The sequence below is a fragment of the Acipenser ruthenus genome, chromosome 23 (assembly GCF_902713425.1).
Source record: "Acipenser ruthenus chromosome 23, fAciRut3.2 maternal haplotype, whole genome shotgun sequence".
In the NCBI taxonomy this organism is placed as follows: domain Eukaryota; kingdom Metazoa; phylum Chordata; class Actinopteri; order Acipenseriformes; family Acipenseridae; genus Acipenser; species Acipenser ruthenus.
The window spans coordinates 24,188,285-24,205,193 of NC_081211.1; the positions used below are offsets into that span (position 1 = coordinate 24,188,285).

Here is a 16,909-nt window from a genome sequence, read left to right on the forward strand (position 1 = left end):
GTGATAGATCTATCTGTGTTCTTGTGACAAGGCACAGCTGCAGGCTTTCTACTAGAAGCTACAAGTAAAGGAACTTTGGAATAATAAATTACAAGACTCTGAGAAATTACTTCATGAATTGTTTTTTTTTTTTTTTTTTTAGAAACAAATACATTCTATCAATTTCATTGGCATTGAAAAGACTAAAATTATCCATCCTAGCTGGTTTAGAATGCGTAGCAGTAAATCAAACACATTCAATGTGAGATGCAGTGCCAACAGTTCAATTTCTTCCACCCTTCTCCAATAGCATATTCACACATTAACAGTATGGTTAACATCCAATCAGAGCAGTTCCATGTGATTCCGAGTCACTGGTGTAATGTGATAATAACTTTATTTACACACTGTACATTCCATTTTCACATACTTTACATTAGAAGCACTGCAGGGTTCACAGTACAGCTCTGACCCATAGGTAGATATTTACAACAAGATTTATTGAGAGAACAATGGGGAAAGGGCTTAATTAAAGACTTAATTAAAGACTGAAGAAAAAAAAAATTATTTTATTATTTTCAAGTTTGAGTTTGTGTTTCCAAGTCCTTATAAAACACATCTTTGAGTTGGACTCTACCAACTCCGATTAAAATTGTTGACAAGCAGTAGATGGTGCAAGTTTGGACAAACATGACACAGAATGTCTGTTCACGTACAAAACAAGTTACTACATAACAATTACTGGCTGTATTCACAAGATAAAGAAACAAAGATATTTTGGTACATGAGCCGTTGTTCCATAGTGCATGACCCACTCAATAAAAAAAAAGTCTAGTTCTTTTTACCATAACACTATGTACTGTACAATGTGAACCAGACTGAACTGTATATTTCAAAACATGTACAGCCCTTAAAGCATCACAGTTTGTATTGTTAGCAGAATGTGTCTGTGTCTGGGGCCGGTTCTTTCCTGAGAGCTTGTGCATTGCTCATGAAAAAGCTGTGGAGCTTCTCATCTGGCACGTGACTAGCATGTATCTCTGCAAGCTTTATGTAAATGATGTAAAGCGCTTCTTTGTTCTCAAGTTCTTCAAGTGCTGCAGCCAGGGCCAGGTTAAAGTAACCTGATGCATCCAAGGCATCCTAAAAACAATACAAAAAGATCTGAAAATTGTCAATCATTGAAAATAAAAAAATAAAAAATGTACATACATAAACATGTGACCCAGACCTAAAAATAAAAGCTATGTGACAAAGAATTGTAACCAAGCGTGTTTGTCTTACCTCTAGTTTGTGCAGAGTTAAATCCCCTAGTCTGTAATAGACTTTAACAAAGTACCTGGCCTCTTTGACACACTGCAACGGGCTCAAGGAAAGAGCTTTCAGATAGTAATTCTCAGCCATTTCGTACTGCTGGAGAGAATAATGTACACTTGCCAGGCGATGGAATGCAATCCGCTCTTTCAACTGGTCACCTTGAAAAAGTAAATGCATGTGTTTAACTTTTTTATTCCATGACATGTGTAAATGGAGGAGCCTGCATAACAGGCTTGCTGCTTTGGTGGAAATCACCTCCGTGTTGCATTGGATTTGCTGGGAACTTGATATTGCTCCTTTCATCCACAGTGGATTTGATCTCATTTGATCAATCATGTTTTTGTAAAATGGTACGTGTTTCTGAACGGAGACTCACACTTACCTGTAGATACACTTAGTCTCACAGCAAGAGTGGCGTATTGCAGAGCATCGTCATAGTGCTTCAAGTTTGTTTCTAGTTCTGTAAGTTTATTAATTAGGCGTAATTCTGAATCTGCATCGCCAGTACTTCTGGAAAGGGGGACAGCTCCATCCTGTAAAAGCCATGAGGCATATTTTCATTTGAACAGAAAATTGAATGTTGTTGTTTTGTTTTTTTTAACAAAACTGAATAACAAAGAATAGTGTACAACTTAGTTGATTGGTTCTAATTCCATAAAATGAACAGTCCTTAAAAATTAATGAATACTGGAGTTAATACTTTGAATAGATGGCTCCTAGTTTCCAAACACTTCCAAACGCACAATATTTTGCCAAGGTCAAGTTCATTTTATAGAGAATCTTATCAAAGAGCACAGAAATAACTTCAGCTTACTGTATATATTTAGCTTAGTAGCCTGTTTAAATTACTTCTCTCCTATTTGAGATTAAAAGAAATTCTGAAGACCTGTCTGCACTATTACTGTTTCTGTTACTAGTTTAATCAATCACCACACCATGGCTTGAGCTCAGTTTAAATCCCAGTTCAAGATGGTATTCCATTGGTTAGGAAGGACTGGTGCTCAGAGGGAAATGGAAGTGAATCAGTCCCCACACAAAACAATGATGCCCTTTCCTTTCTCAGTAATAGGGTTACACTGAAAGTGACTCAAGCTTTACATCATTCTGACAAAGATGAAAGAGCAGTGATACTAAACCCCATTATTATAGAAGCACCTATTTCATTTGTGGTGTATAGATATAGTACTCTGATAAGTTACAATGCAAAGATTACCCTGTAGAAAGCTATTGCAGCTTCTCTGTGTCCATTCCCTTTATAAAAGACATCCCCAGCTTCTTCATACATCCTCATGACAAACTGTGAATCATTCATCCTCTGAGCCGTCTCGATAGCTGCCTTTCGTAAGAAAAAGCATCCAAACAAAATGACATTGCTGATTGTGTATTCCACACTGAGAAAAAAACAAATCTGACAGCAAACGACTGGGTAGGGAAGTGCAGGTGGGAACAGTTTACGTTATGATTTGTTTTACTTACAGATACTTTAATAATGATCCTGTTTCTCTGAGATTATTTGTCATGTCACAGTTTTTAAGTTCAGTACCTGTAGATACATCTCCACCAGTTCATTTTCTCGTATCATGTAGTAGATTCTCCCTGCCTGAAGCCAGCTTTCAGCTTCTTTGTCTTTCTTTCCCAGGTCAATGAAAATTCTGAGGCTCTGCTTGGTGTAATCTAAGGACTTTCTACAGGCTCTGAAATACAGCACCACTTGTTTTAATTGTAATTATATATATATACACATACAGTATGTATGTATATATATATATATATATATATATATATATATATATATATATATATATATATATATATATACATTAAACAGTTACTTTGCAAAAAAAACAACTATATAGCTTTTATTATTTGAAAAAAAAAGGTATTCGTTTGTGGGCCCTATCTTTAAATATAAACATAAAACAATTACATTTGCAAATTGTGAAATGTGGTTATCGTGCATTATTTAGAAAGTATGAATATAGTACCGTAATAGACTACTACTGAGGCTGAAGAACATTATACCACTATAATAGTATTAGGGTGGATCATTTTAAAGCGGTCCCAAAAATGATGTAAAAAATTTAAAAAGAGGACCTTACTTTTCTGTTTTCAGTGATGAATAGAGTTTGCTCAGAGTTTCTAAAAGCTCTCCTTCCAGCCTTTTATCCTTCAGCTGTCTCGACAGTGACACACAGTGTTCATAATATATAATACACTGTCCGAGTCTGGGCAAAACCTTCTCATAAAAACAGCTGAGCGATTTAGCAGCATGCAGCTGACCTACAGAAAAAGTAAAAAGATTTGTTTTAAGTAAGAAATTGTAATTAATATTCAACTAATTACTATGCAATTCATGTCACTTAAAAATCATTTTTACCACACTGTTTGAACAATTATTATGCATGCAGTTTTAAGCAAGACTATTTCATATCTTTTTTTTTTGTTTGTTTTCAAATCCTATACTGTACTCACTGTGTAGATTCCTGGCACTCATAGCTATTAGAAGGGCTGTTTCATAGCACAGCCTCCCATCCTCAGTCCGCTTTGTCTCAATGTAGCACTGCCCAAGCAAGAGACAAGCCTGCACGTGGTCTGCATCTGTGGAGCTGTCAAGGAGTTCTGAAAAGAGCTGAAGTGACTTGAGGAGGTAACCCTCAGCCAGAACGTAGGCCCTAATGGAAAGCGCTAGGTAGCCGAAGTTAGCCAGTGTGAGTGCTTGATTTCTTTTGTTTCCAGTTTCTTGAGACTTTTTCAGTGCCCAGTACAAGTTACCAGCTGCCTCCTTGATCCTATTCTCTTTCCGTAAGCAAATGGCCAGGAGATTGTGAACAACCCCTCTTTGTGTAGAACTGTCCGTTTCATCCAGAGATTTGAGGAGAGACGCCAGTATATCTGAGGCCTTTTCCACTTGTTCATTACAAATGAGCAACCAGGCCAACAACAGTGAAGCTTTAAAAGCCTCTTCTTCATTGATTTGTCTCCCGGTCTCTATAGCTCTTTCAGCATACTCTACTGCGCCGTCAAAAACTCTATAATGTTGATATACATTGACCAAACTCAGACACAGGTCTCTTTGGGCCTGTATGTCACCACTTTGGCTTGCAATAGCTAAAGCTTGCTTGAGGTAAATTGTTATTTGTGCTGGGAGAGGTGAGTTATCTCCTGCCCATTGTGCATTGAGTCTAATGGCATTTTGAATAAACCGGTCCACATTCTGAAGAGTAGCATGAAGGGACCGTCTTTGATCTGAAGCAAGTCTTAATGACCCCAAAGACATATGTGGCAGGTACTTGTCATAGTAGAGTGTGCTCAGCATCCAATTCAGGTCCACAGGGGAAACTGTGGTTTGGGCAGAGATGCTAAGTGAGAGAAACTGCAGACGTTCCACAAAGGGCAAGGCTCCTTCCGTCCTTCCAAGTTTTAAGAAGAGGGTCATGACAAGAAAACAGGTCCGGGCCTCTAAGTGCATATCACTTGTCATAATCGCTTTCTTAAGGACAAGCTGTAGAACTTCAAACTCATTCAAGGAGCTGAAGAGGTGTTGAGGAAGGCAAAGGAACAGTGAGTTGGCTTTTTCCAAAATCACTTCCAGCTTTTCTTTCATATTTTGTTTCAAGTAGATAGCTGCAAGGTTTATGTAGAGGGCAGTTAACAGAAATGTGTCAGCAAACCCACAGCCCGTGACACCAAGTGATTCTTCAAAGTAAACCCTAGCCTGTGAGAACTTCACCTTTTTTGCACAAAGCCTACCCAAAAGAAAACAGATCCTCCTAAGAGCCCAGTTCATTCTGCTTTTCTTTGCCCATTCCCTTGCATTCTCCAGATACTGAACTAGCTCACCCTCTTCTGAAAATCCATAGAAGGTGGAATTCAGAAAGGAAAAGGAGATGTCATAGAGGCTCTGGTAGTGTGAAACATAATGATCTTCATTTAGGAACGTCAGAATTGGTTCAAAAAATTCAGAGTCCTCTGTATCCCAGGTGTTAAGATCTACAAAGAATTTTGGATCCTCTTCAAGTTCATCCATTTCCTTGAATGTATCTTCAGAGCTGAATGTAAGGCATGTAATGTCTTTGTTTGAGCACTGAGATTTTGAGTCAGTTTGCTCGGGCGAGTGCTCAGTGGGGACCGTTTCATATCTTTCTAACACGGAGCTTTCTGTGAACCCATCCAAACTCATTTCTTCTGAAAGAAATGAAGACATAATGATGTAATGTTTTTAGAAAGTGACAGAATAAAAATACATGTCACAGCACCTGCGTTTAGAGTTTAATTTGCATGCTTCTGTAGACCTTGGGGGTCCACTGGTCTTCTACCTGAATTATATATCTTACAGAAATTGACCCATACATACTTACCCTAATCAATGTCCTTAAAGAAGAGGACATTGATTAGCTTTCACCGAGAAACTTATTCATCTTTTCAGATTTTCTTTTGGAACAAATGCATACATTTAACTTACCAAGCTGTGATTTGTTCTTAAGATCTGGAAATTCGGATTTTACCAATTTATCTGCAGAAATACAGACAGAATTTTAAAATGTGACATACTGCATAGCATACAACACAGTTTTAAACATTTAAATTAGTAATGTTATGTGTAAGATGTAACATATGTTTTACTTTACATCTATCAATGTATCATGTTTATTTTATTTATAAGTTTCAGGAAACTTCCATAAGAAAAATACTGTACTGAAACAGAAATTGCAGCTCAATGGCTACAGTCGGCTTTGAATGCTTACATACTATTCATCTGCAATGGTGTGTGTGTAATATAAAAATAACTAAAACTCAATTGTTAATTAATTAGAATGGCATTTATATTATTATTTATTTCTTAGCTGACGCCCTTATCCAGGGCGACTTACAATTGTTACAAGATACCACATTATTTTTACATACAATTACCCATTTATACAGTTGGGTTTTTTTACTGGAGCAATCTAGGTAAAGTACCTTGCTCAAGGGTACAGCAGCAGTGTACCCACCGGGGATTGAACCCACGACCCTCCGGTCAAGAGTCCCGAGCCCTAACCACTACTCCACACTGCTGCCCCAGAGATAGTATTACTCTGTATATTAAGTAGAAACTCTTCACTCTGCTCACTGAGCTAAAAGAAGTGGAGCATAGGTGAACTCTACTGCCAGTACTTTTCTTCAAAACGTATCAACTGCTGTGTGGCTCACCTAGTCTGTAAACTGTATTGATGTCAGTTTTTGCAAGGTTGTTCAAGAGAGTATCGTAACATTGTTCATTGCTGGGGTCTAACATGGTTAGTAATGCTTTCTCTTCTTCACTCAGAAAGACTAAATGTGTATCTCTAAAACAGAATAACAAAATCGGCATTATTACCACAAACACAACACACAGAGTACAAGTAGTTCATTTGTAAATACACATAATTACAAAATAAAATGTTAGTAAACAGTAACTAAACTAGAAACTAGAAAAAACTAAACTGAACTTGTTTCACAATCAACCGTTTTCAAAGAGTTAATTGAACAGGGTCGGCTCAAAAAAAGGGACGTGATCCTTAAAATCCTTAAGGATAATACCTGTGGGACAAGAATTCAACACATAGACAAGAGCGTCTGTCATTAGCGTTGATCCGGAATAAGGAGACCCAAGATCGACTTTTAAAATGTACACAGGCATATTTCAAATTAAACATCTGTCAGGGAGCAGGACACCATTTTTTAAGGCTTTAAAATCAGAGTTAATCTGCTTACAGTGGTTTAAAACTCTCTGGTTTCACATGTATTGTTCGGACAAATCCTGTTTTTCCACTGGAGACACATCTTCCTACAAACCACTCCAGCCCAGAGAGAAGGAAGCCAACAATTTCTAACTGCTCCCCTTTGTTAAAATTGAGTTCATCCGTCCCTTTTGAATTGTTATCCACTACAGCAACACAGGTGCCTTTACCTAAACAAGGCAGATGATAAAAAGAAGCACAGTGTTAAATAAGTGAGTATTGGAGCATTTAGACCTACAATCCAATACAAAACATACATACAAAACAAAATGGTATCATTTTTGACATCATAGGGTTAGTAGCAAGGGATCTTACTGCCAAAGACATATTTTCAACACAATTTAATGCTTCGCTGTCTACTTCCAAGTCATTTGTGCAAGACACTTGGAAACATAAAGGACAGCTAATGAGCTATAGAAAAGGGTAATTTACCAATGGCGTGGTCAAACAGGCATTTGCCGGGGGATGGACTACCAGCACTTCCTGGGTATGTCTTGAGGAACCACCTGAACAAAAACAACAAGAGGAAGTAAAACAGCCTGAAACACTGTTATCCAGGTAAGTCAAATTGCCTTGTATGTATGTGTAAGTGTGTGTGTCTATATATATATATATATATATATATATATATATATATATATATATATATATATATATATATATATATATATATATATATATGCACACACATGTGATGCTAATATTAAAGAAAACGAGGTTCAGCAGTACAGCTGGTTTTTTTAAACATAGTGTTTCAGTGCTGTACATACTATGTTATTATCTGTTAGTGCTTCAGCTTTATTTGGATGATTGCCTTTACCTTGTTTTAATTTCCTGTTCCTCTCCAGTTTCTCTGAGATATGAATGTACCAGCTTTACATTTTTTTTTTTTTAACATATTCTCATTTTGTTGCTCATTAATGAACAGTTCTGTACTGTGGGTGTTCTCGAGTGATTGAAAGTGATGGTCTCAAGGAGTCGAATGGGTCAAAGTTCAAGTATATTTTCCTCTAGAGGAATTATGACTTTTTGACGTCACTACTGTGGTATTATGTCTTTTTTTAATGGCTCAGGAAGCAAATATAGCCATCATCCATGTGTGTATATATATATATATATATATATATATATATATATATATATATATATATATATGTGTATATATATATATATAATCTTAATATCTTAGAATAATGGTTGTGAAAATACAGTGGCTTACTGGTGAAAAGGGTAAGGAAGGGGTTGCATGGCTGACACTGGCACTAAGTCATGTCGCCCTGAAGAGAGCAACATGCCTTCCCAAAACGAATCCTGACCAACGTTCTTCACCATGACCAGGTCGTTCTTTTTGATACACAGGTCATCATCGTCAGGGTTTGTAATGGGGCACAGGGCTTTGGCAAAGAATGTCCCTACGTGAACAAAAACAAACCGTTTTTTGTTTATTTATTTATTTTTATTTTATTTTTAACTAAAACGATTGTGTAGTCTGGTGACTCGTTCCCTGACAATCCTCCCTTCCTAGCCAGCAGTTGACAGACCAGTCTCCAGAGGATGTATATGAGCTTAGTTAACCAACTCCAATATCCCTCTGTCATTTTAAGGTTCAGCGACAACATTACAGTGTATTATATTGTGTTACATGGGAAATTACCAAAAATAATCCTGTATTGCACACCATCTGATTTAAGAAAGGGTGTGAAGAATGAATAGAATACATCAGAGAGTTTAAATAATGTACACAAATCATTTCCTTGTGTTGTTTCTGTGTTTTTTTTAATGGCAGCTCTTTATTGAAATACCCACCAATGAAGTGGTAATTTATTATCAATTAGTATCCACAAACTATTGAATATGAATGTGTTGATTTTGTATTCACCTATAATTACTGGAATATCTATGTCTGTATGTGCTGCATAAGGCAATGTTAATTAGGCCTGATTAATCCTTAATTAGTAAGCAGAGAATAATTGAATGTCTTCATGCTCTCATGTGAATTGGTTATTTTAACTAATTGGACTATACAGATGCATGTTATATTTTAAATGCAATCAATACGTTATGTCTGAGGGAATATTCATGATAATATAATCATATTAAAGATACAGTTGCACAGTGTGTTCCCGCTCACCTTCCTGCAGAAGCAGCCCCAGGTACACTGTTGCAAGATGTTCTTGATTTAGTGTCACACTGATCTCCACATCATCTACAAGGGCTTCATTCAACCAGAAAGACTGGTCAAACAGAAAGTTCTCCAAACAGCGGGCAACATGTCCTGATAAAATGTCAATAGAGGCTTACAATAACTCAGTGAGACCAGAGACACATAAACATACTTCCTTTACATTAATACTGCTGTACAATAATATGATTATATAAGCATTCACCTTTAAACCCTACAACTGTCCACTGCTCAGGTAAAACTATAATGAACAGCAATGAAAGTGCCCTAAAATGGTACAAATACTGTACAGTGTAGCCAGACTGCAATTAAAACTAGACTGTGGCATTTAATGTAGTTCTTAAAATAACTTATTTTTTTTATCTGTAAAAGTTAGTCAAAGCGTATTTTAATTATCAGACCTACATTCAGTAAGAGCCACCATAGGTGACCATGGTTGTTTCATGTTCCCTCATGGTATAGCAGTGGCTGGTCCTCTATATGATTTGAACAGGGTTTGGTCAGCATTGTCTTGGAATGGTAAACGAAGTTGATAACTCATGGATGAACCATGAGTAAACTACAGTGTAACATGGTTAATAAACGATTCAAATATCAGCCAGATACTCTACAAGGAACGTCCTTCTACCTAGCACAAGATACGTTGAGAACTTCCAGATCTCTTCTACTGTCTTGAAGGTGATGGAAAAGCAGTCTCTTTCAATGTGAACAGATACCAGCCTAGCTGACAAACCCTGTGAAGAAGCAAGTAGATATAATTTTAATAGTCATTATAAAGGTTTACAATGTGCAAGCTTTATTGTACTGTTAACCTTATCAGCATGAGCTGTACAGTATCTCACCTTGAACAGCTCAGGTATTTCCTGACCACTGCTCTCAACAATCCTCAGCCTCGTTCTGACCCCCTCCTGCAGGGCTGAATCCTGAAGCCCACATGACCGTCTCATCACACAAAATGTGAGCTGCACATCTAGGAGACATAATACAGACACATCTTACCCTTGGCCAGTATCTGTGAATTCAACTGTTGTTGTGTGTGTTTTTGTTTTAAGTTAAAGCTGAAGCTAAATCTGCCTTAAATGAACCATAAACATGTCAGGATTTCTACAGCATGCATTCTTGTCAAAGCCTCTGAATTCCTCATAATAATAACAACCCAAATGATTGTCTTAGCTGAGGTCCTGTATATGACCCAAGGTTATTTAATCTTTTATTTTATAATATCAACAGTAAGTCTGTTTTGTTTTAAAAAGCTTGTTTATAGTGCTAGTCTTTCGTAGCCAAAGCTGTGGATGATGTTTTAAGAAGTATTTACTTATACCATACCCTATTCTATATATTTTTTAAGTATTTTCAAATGTATCATGAATTTGATTTTGTGATTTTTCCGAAGGCCTTAACAGTGGCTTAAGCAGAACAACTTCATTCTCCTTTGTGCATCGTACCTGTGGAGAATTCTTGCCCCGCTGCGAGGGACACTGTTTCTTCCTCATTGTCCGAAGAGCTTTCTGGCGGATGGGGTTCCATTAGAGGCCCCAGATTTCCTGAAACAAAATTCCAGAACATGTTTATGTACCGGATCAAGTCATGGCATTGGAGTTTGGTCAAAATTGTTGAAGGAGCTGCAGGGTAGTTAATTAGCTTCTCGTACCTTTTTACCTGCGGAGTCCAAAGTTCAAATCCCACTCAGCACACAAGAAAATCAACACCCTTTATCTTTCATGAGAACTACATTTTATTTATCATACACTATCTGTGGGGTTTTATTTGATTACAACTGTAAAGAGAAATCAACGTGCACCTTGCTTTGAGATCCTCGTGTAATATAGTCATTAAAGTAATATAACTGTAATTTATGTCTGTGATCTTTGATCTCTGAAACTGCTGTTCATATCAATGGAATGCACCACCTGTTGCCACAGCATAAAATCCTAAACTATATTCATCAGCCACATAAATGGCTAATAAAAATATATTTTTTCTCTACAATCAAAACCACAGCTGTTTAAAAAAAAAAACACAATCTTTGACATTACACGGTTAAACATTACAAATTTGGCACTTTGATTCAGTTCAAAACATTTGCGAAATGCGTTATGTTATTATTAGCTGTGATCAACATGAAAACAGGAACTGCTACAAACAAGGTCTGAAAATACCCGCCAGCTGCATCAGTGTGGTAATTCAGTTCTCTTCATTCCATTGTGAAAAGCATCCCTTGCTCTTTCCTGCCCCAGTTATAGTGCTTGGTGGGAGGTAGTGGATGGTTAATAGATGCAATAACACGTATGCTCTAGTCATTCAGTTAAATGCTGTTGTCTGTTCTCTGGTGCTGTACCTGTTGTCATGTCGTCTTCCTCTGTGAAGTCTTCATTGGCACCAGCTGATCTACACACTATGAAAAGAAAAAGACAACTGCATCTCTAAAGCTTGCTCTTCCATGCTGGAGAATGTCCATGCTTAAGATCAATTGCCTACATATTCCATGTTTAATCATTGAAATGTGTTTTATACTGTAACACTATAGTTGCTGGTACTCAGTGCATTGAGACATATTTCAAGGTATTTATGAGGTGTCATTTGATTATTTGTATTATTATTAATTAGTAATTTAGCAGACACTTTTGCGACTTACAGAGATTAGCGGGTGAACTATGCATCACAACTGCTGCTGCAGAGTCACTTACAATAGGACCTCAGTTTTACATCTCATCCGAAGCACTTCTGAGTTTGTGTCTAGTTTTGTTTTTAAAAAATGGTGAAAATGCACTTTGAAGTAAACATTTTAATCCTTTGTCCTTTGTAACAATTATAGTAGTGTAGCCTAAAAAAATGGCTCTGTATTTCTCATGTGGGAATATAATTTAAGTTGCTATACCTGATATACACTAGAGAAAAGGGAAACGTTTCCTATGGTTGTGTGGTTCTCCAGGTAAATGGAAAGTGCTGGTTACCCAGTTAATGAGAAACGTTTCTCTAGCACTGGGAAAGTGCAGGCTATGAGAAAACACTTCTTATTGTCTTTACAGTTTAGGGAGGCTCTGACCTGTAGTTTGAAGACCCAACAGGGTAAGGCATGTCTTGAGATTGAGACGGAACATCAGGATATAGAGCAGTTATAACAGCCTCTCGACTAATATTAGATAGGCAGCCAGCCTTGGAGGTCACATAGTACAAAATGAACATAAAACAACAACTCTGTAAATTGCTTTGAAACACAACGTTTCATTTTATCTGAAACAACTTTATTTTACTCAAGAGCACATTAATGTTAATGCTAAACTAGCAACACTGAACGCTGATGCAGTAGCTGCCCTTCTGTAACAAAAAATCATTTTTTCCACTAAAGAAAAAAAGAAAGTAGGAAACTAGGAGAAAAGCTTTAGTAAATCTGGCCCAAACTGACTTCAGGCAGTGATTGCTCATTGGTTAATTTCCTTAGAGAAAGTATTCTTCTTCTATCGGTGTAATTAGGTTGTTAAAAAGATGACTTAGGTTGAAAGAAGAAGCTGAAGTTGCAATGCATGTTCCCCCCCTCTGTAAAAGATAAGAGTGGTTGAAGAAAACCAACAAACCAACCTGAAAGCAAGAAGTTCCTCACCAAAGAGACATTGCAGAAGAAAGCCATGTTTTTACAGAAAATGGTGTCCAAGGTTAATTCAACAAGCGCAGTGCTGAGCTCTCCAGACAAGCAGATCTGAATATTCACGCAACATTGCTGAATGCACAATGCATGCTTTGCAGATAATAATGCCAGTGTAGGTTGGTCAGTACCCCAGTGTGCCAGTGCTGTTGTGAGCATCATAACTCACATGCCTGGCATATTTTGCTTTCCTTTTTCTTATTTAACAAATAACAGCGTTCACTACAGAAATCAATCATTGCACTCTTCTTTCAGTATGTGTTCCTAGTAAGACAAACCAATAATATACAGTAAATAGATCAAGTACTGTAATGTAACATACTGTACTGTGTAATATATATTCCAGACTTTTCCCAGATAAGATGTTGTTATCTGTGTACAACCAAAAGAAAAGTCTAGAAATATATATATATATATATATATATATATATATATATATATATATATATATATATATATGTTACGTCCCTGTAATTAAGCATTAATAACACACTATACTACACATACCAATAATGATTTTAATTTGCTTAATAAATAGTAAATCTATAAAAACAAAAAGGGAAAGACACACTGTTTGCCTAAATGTATAACTGCGTTTCTCTGCAGTATCATTGGTTCTGACAATTATTAGAAGTGTAAACTTATGTAAAAGTATGACATTTTGAAGTATATTATGCTGTTAACGATATTATGTTATTACAGTCAAACCCTTTCAATATAAAGCGAGATCTAGTCTTTATAAGGAATTCTCCAATAGCCTGGGGAGAAAAGATTAAATCAGATCCTAGTAACATTTTCAATCAATGCAGACTATTAAAATGTATACGTGTAACACATTGTAATAACAAGATACATGCAATACATATTCATGCACAATTCATATCCTCAAGCCATGATATGCTCTCCTGGGTCTTTTAAGCCATCAATCTACCGTACATGTGCAAGTTAAACAGTGTTGCATTGAAGTTTTTATATATCTAAATAGCTTGCACATGGACTGGGTCTGGAGGCAATCTAAGTGATGAAGAGTAGCATCTTATTTTTATATTCACAGCACGTGTCTTAATTCTGTGATAGACACCAGAGAAACATGTAACCACCTCTGAATCATCATTTTTAAACAGTTTATTTATCTAAACTGACTGCCCTCCCTCAAACACTGTTAAATGTGCTTCACTAGCAGTAGCAGCAGTAACAGGAAGTCTTGGTACACAACCAAGCCCAATACAAGCTTTTCCTTCTCGAACATGTTTACAAGAGTCGTGAAAGAAGAATTCAAAATAATCCAATTAGCTGGTAAGATGCTGCCTCGACACAAAGCCATGACACCCACACTTCAGCCATTCCTCGCTAAAAATAAAAAACGAGGACAAAACTAGTTCAACAAGCTGCATATAAAGTAGAATAACTGTGACTATTTTTTCTACATACAGTATCTTACTTCTTCAGGGAACAGACATAAAGGGGAATTCATTTCTCTCATTGGCAGGTTCACCCTTTCCACAGCTCTATGGCACAAACTGTTATTATCACTATACTGGATGGTTTTATCATGGTCAATTTGCACAGTAAGTTTGTTTATTGTGCTGGGCTGTGCTTTACCATTCCTCACTGATTGATACACAGCAGCAAATATTAAGGTTGTCAATCTATAGAGTATTTACTGTAAAGTTTAGTACTAGGCTATTTACAGGAATGCCACCTTACTCAGGCTTCCTAAGAGACTTTCACAAAGGTACTTTAAAATACTTTCTGCTGTTGACTTTATAACACATTTATCAAACCAGGAGCGCTGAAACAGTAATACATGATTTTGAAGAACATAAATACTGTATACTATTATGCATTTGATCTGTTCATCAATATATCTGTGATTGAACTTATGTCATTTGCATAAGAACGTGTTTATTCAGACGCTACTTGAACCATTGACTGGATCACACCCCTTGTTTAGCACCGGTGTTGTGCATCATTGCAAACACAATTTGTAGAATAACATTTTTGTCAATAATACATTTGAATAACAAAAGAATGCTATCTAAGATATCATACACCTCCATAAGCTATAAAACATCTATAGAGTAATGGTAGGAAGGCAAGACATGTTACAAGAGCTACCTATTTATTGCTAAAGCATGCTGGCAGCAGTTGAAATACACACAGTATGGATATCATTTTGACCAGGAGAGGTCGTAATATGAGTTGGACTCGCTGAACTAAGTTTAGATTTAACCCTCAGAGAAGAGCTTGAGGGCAGTAGTAATGCGACAGGTACAACTCATTACCAAAAATAAAAGTTAAGCTACTGCTTCATTTAAGTCCGTTGTGGTGCTTTTCATGAGCATTTTCACTGGCCAGTGATTCATAAACTAAAACACCATTTTTCAAACGTAAAAGAATGTTTCTAGACAATATTATAACCGTAAAGGACAACACACCACCACTTACCTGCATTTCAGAAGCAAATGAGGTCCACTGTTACGCACAACAAAAACAAAAACTAAAACTAACCTCTTTCTTCCTTGTTCATGAATGTTAAAGCGCTTCTCTGTTTACTCTCTGCTGAGTTTCAGTTTGGTAGCAAAACAATATCCTGTTGAGATTGAGACTGAAAATGTTCTTTCTATTTTGCTGTACACTGCCTGTGTTCAGTATGTAAGGTACTGCCTGTCACTGGGGCAGGCCTCCTGTGAGAATGAGTTGTAAGCATTGCTTTGATTCTGTTAAACCCCTCCCTCTGCTCAGAAAGGAATGCCTTAGCCTTATCTTTCACAAGACTGGTTTCCTTAGCAAGTTAAGGAGCCGTGGGGTCAGCAAAATGTGACTTATTAAAAACACTGCAGGTGATATTGCCAACTAAGACATGAATGTTAACCTGCTAACTCAGTGCGGTTCAAATGCGATATGTAAGGTGTGTGTTTGTCATAGAAATACCCCCCTGTTCGAAATTCCAAAGCTAGCCTCTTCAGTCTGGTCAGAGCCAGTAGCTGTGCAAGTTCAGCTGGTATGTGAACTCCACTGCTGGTTCACTTTTTGTGTACTGAAAACATTTTTGTTTTCTTTTTACTGTGTCTTTTTTTGTGTCTTTCTTGATCCAATATTGCATTCTAAATGATTTTGTGTCTTTCTTGATCCGATATTGCATTCTAAATGAATATTTGCCAGTCACACAGGGTCTAAGTGCTGTTAGGCAATGTCACCATCCCTGCCTGCTTTTGTACAGCACAGTCTAGGAGATAAAAGAGCTTTGGAGCAGGAAGCATGTCATTTCTGAAGGAGAGACAGTTAACTGTCACACTTCAATGGGAGTGTATGTCAAGGTAACCTTTGTTCTTGAAGTTGCAGAGGGAAGTTGGGCAGAGAGCACAATGCAGTGTGTGAAAACGAAAGAGGCAGGACCTCAAGGTAAGATGTTCTGCAATAAGAAATTTAAAGTGACAACTTACTCATTCTTTCGTTAATTGTTTTATCTCTTGCAGTATGGGATACTACCAACTTATTAAAGCAGTATAATTTAAGATGTATATTCTTACCTATTTTTAGCATAAGGAATATATGCTAAAAATAGGTAAGAATATACATCCACAGTATGTACAGTAGATTTAGCACTACAGGGACAAACAGCACTTCCTTGGGTTGGTTCTGCTGCTTCCTGGTACAAAATCACTTCCTGTGCTAGCTACAGGCCTTGTGACCTACTGAACTGGAAGTGATTCAATATAAAGGGCAAGCAAGTTCAATGTATTTTTTTATTTTATCTAGTGTTGTTCCTTACAAATGTGTATTCCATGAATAAAAATAAGCAATACTGGTATGTGTCTTCAACACACAGAAAAGCACTTGTTTATTCACCAAGTACGTTGGGCCTTATACTGCACAGTTGCCTCCACTGGGTTTCTGTGCAATGCATAGACCCTATGGGTAAAATAATTATTGAAAATGGATTTTGAAATTAATTGACAGAGTACAGGAAAGCTGGTTTCTCATTCCAGATATTTTTCTGCAGGAAGCTCATACACACAACACGGT

The 16,909-nt window shown here is 36.9% G+C and overlaps 1 protein-coding gene across 6 annotated transcripts; it reads right to left on the bottom strand.

Moving 5' to 3' along the window:
- Positions 1 to 359: 359 nt before the first annotated feature.
- LOC117412743 (SH3 domain and tetratricopeptide repeat-containing protein 2-like) lies at positions 360 to 15,761 on the bottom strand. Of its 6 annotated transcripts, none has more exons than XM_034021299.3 (18): positions 15,392 to 15,761; positions 11,576 to 11,632; positions 10,683 to 10,781; positions 10,080 to 10,207; positions 9,866 to 9,971; positions 9,187 to 9,330; positions 8,275 to 8,467; positions 7,488 to 7,561; positions 7,030 to 7,225; positions 6,487 to 6,620; positions 5,759 to 5,809; positions 3,769 to 5,481; positions 3,396 to 3,576; positions 2,840 to 2,990; positions 2,510 to 2,632; positions 1,679 to 1,829; positions 1,264 to 1,454; positions 360 to 1,122 (listed from the first exon to the last, which is right to left on the bottom strand). In XM_034021299.3, the coding sequence occupies exons 1-18, from the start codon at positions 15,408 to 15,410 to the stop codon at positions 913 to 915; spliced, it is 3,921 nt and encodes a 1,306-aa protein (XP_033877190.3). In that variant the 5' UTR covers positions 15,411 to 15,761; the 3' UTR covers positions 360 to 912. The 6 variants fall into 6 exon arrangements, with proteins under 6 accessions (XP_033877190.3, XP_058852875.1, XP_058852873.1 ...); XM_058996892.1 differs by having other exon boundaries at positions 15,329 to 15,761; XM_058996890.1 differs by lacking the exon at positions 15,392 to 15,761 and adding an exon at positions 12,817 to 13,261 and having other exon boundaries at positions 3,769 to 5,478.
- Between the last annotated feature and the right edge of the window lie 1,148 nt (positions 15,762 to 16,909).

Coding starts and splice junctions, on each gene's coding strand:
- LOC117412743 (XM_034926556.2), bottom strand. CDS start 13,042: ATGATGCTCACAACAGCACTGGCACACTGGGGTACTGACCAACCTACA. Junction 5,482..5,758: donor TAAGAACAAATCACAGCTTG/GTAAGTTAAATG, acceptor CATTTCTTTCAG/AAGAAATGAGTTTGGATGGG. Junction 1,123..1,263: donor TAACTCTGCACAAACTAGAG/GTAAGACAAACA, acceptor TATTGTTTTTAG/GATGCCTTGGATGCATCAGG.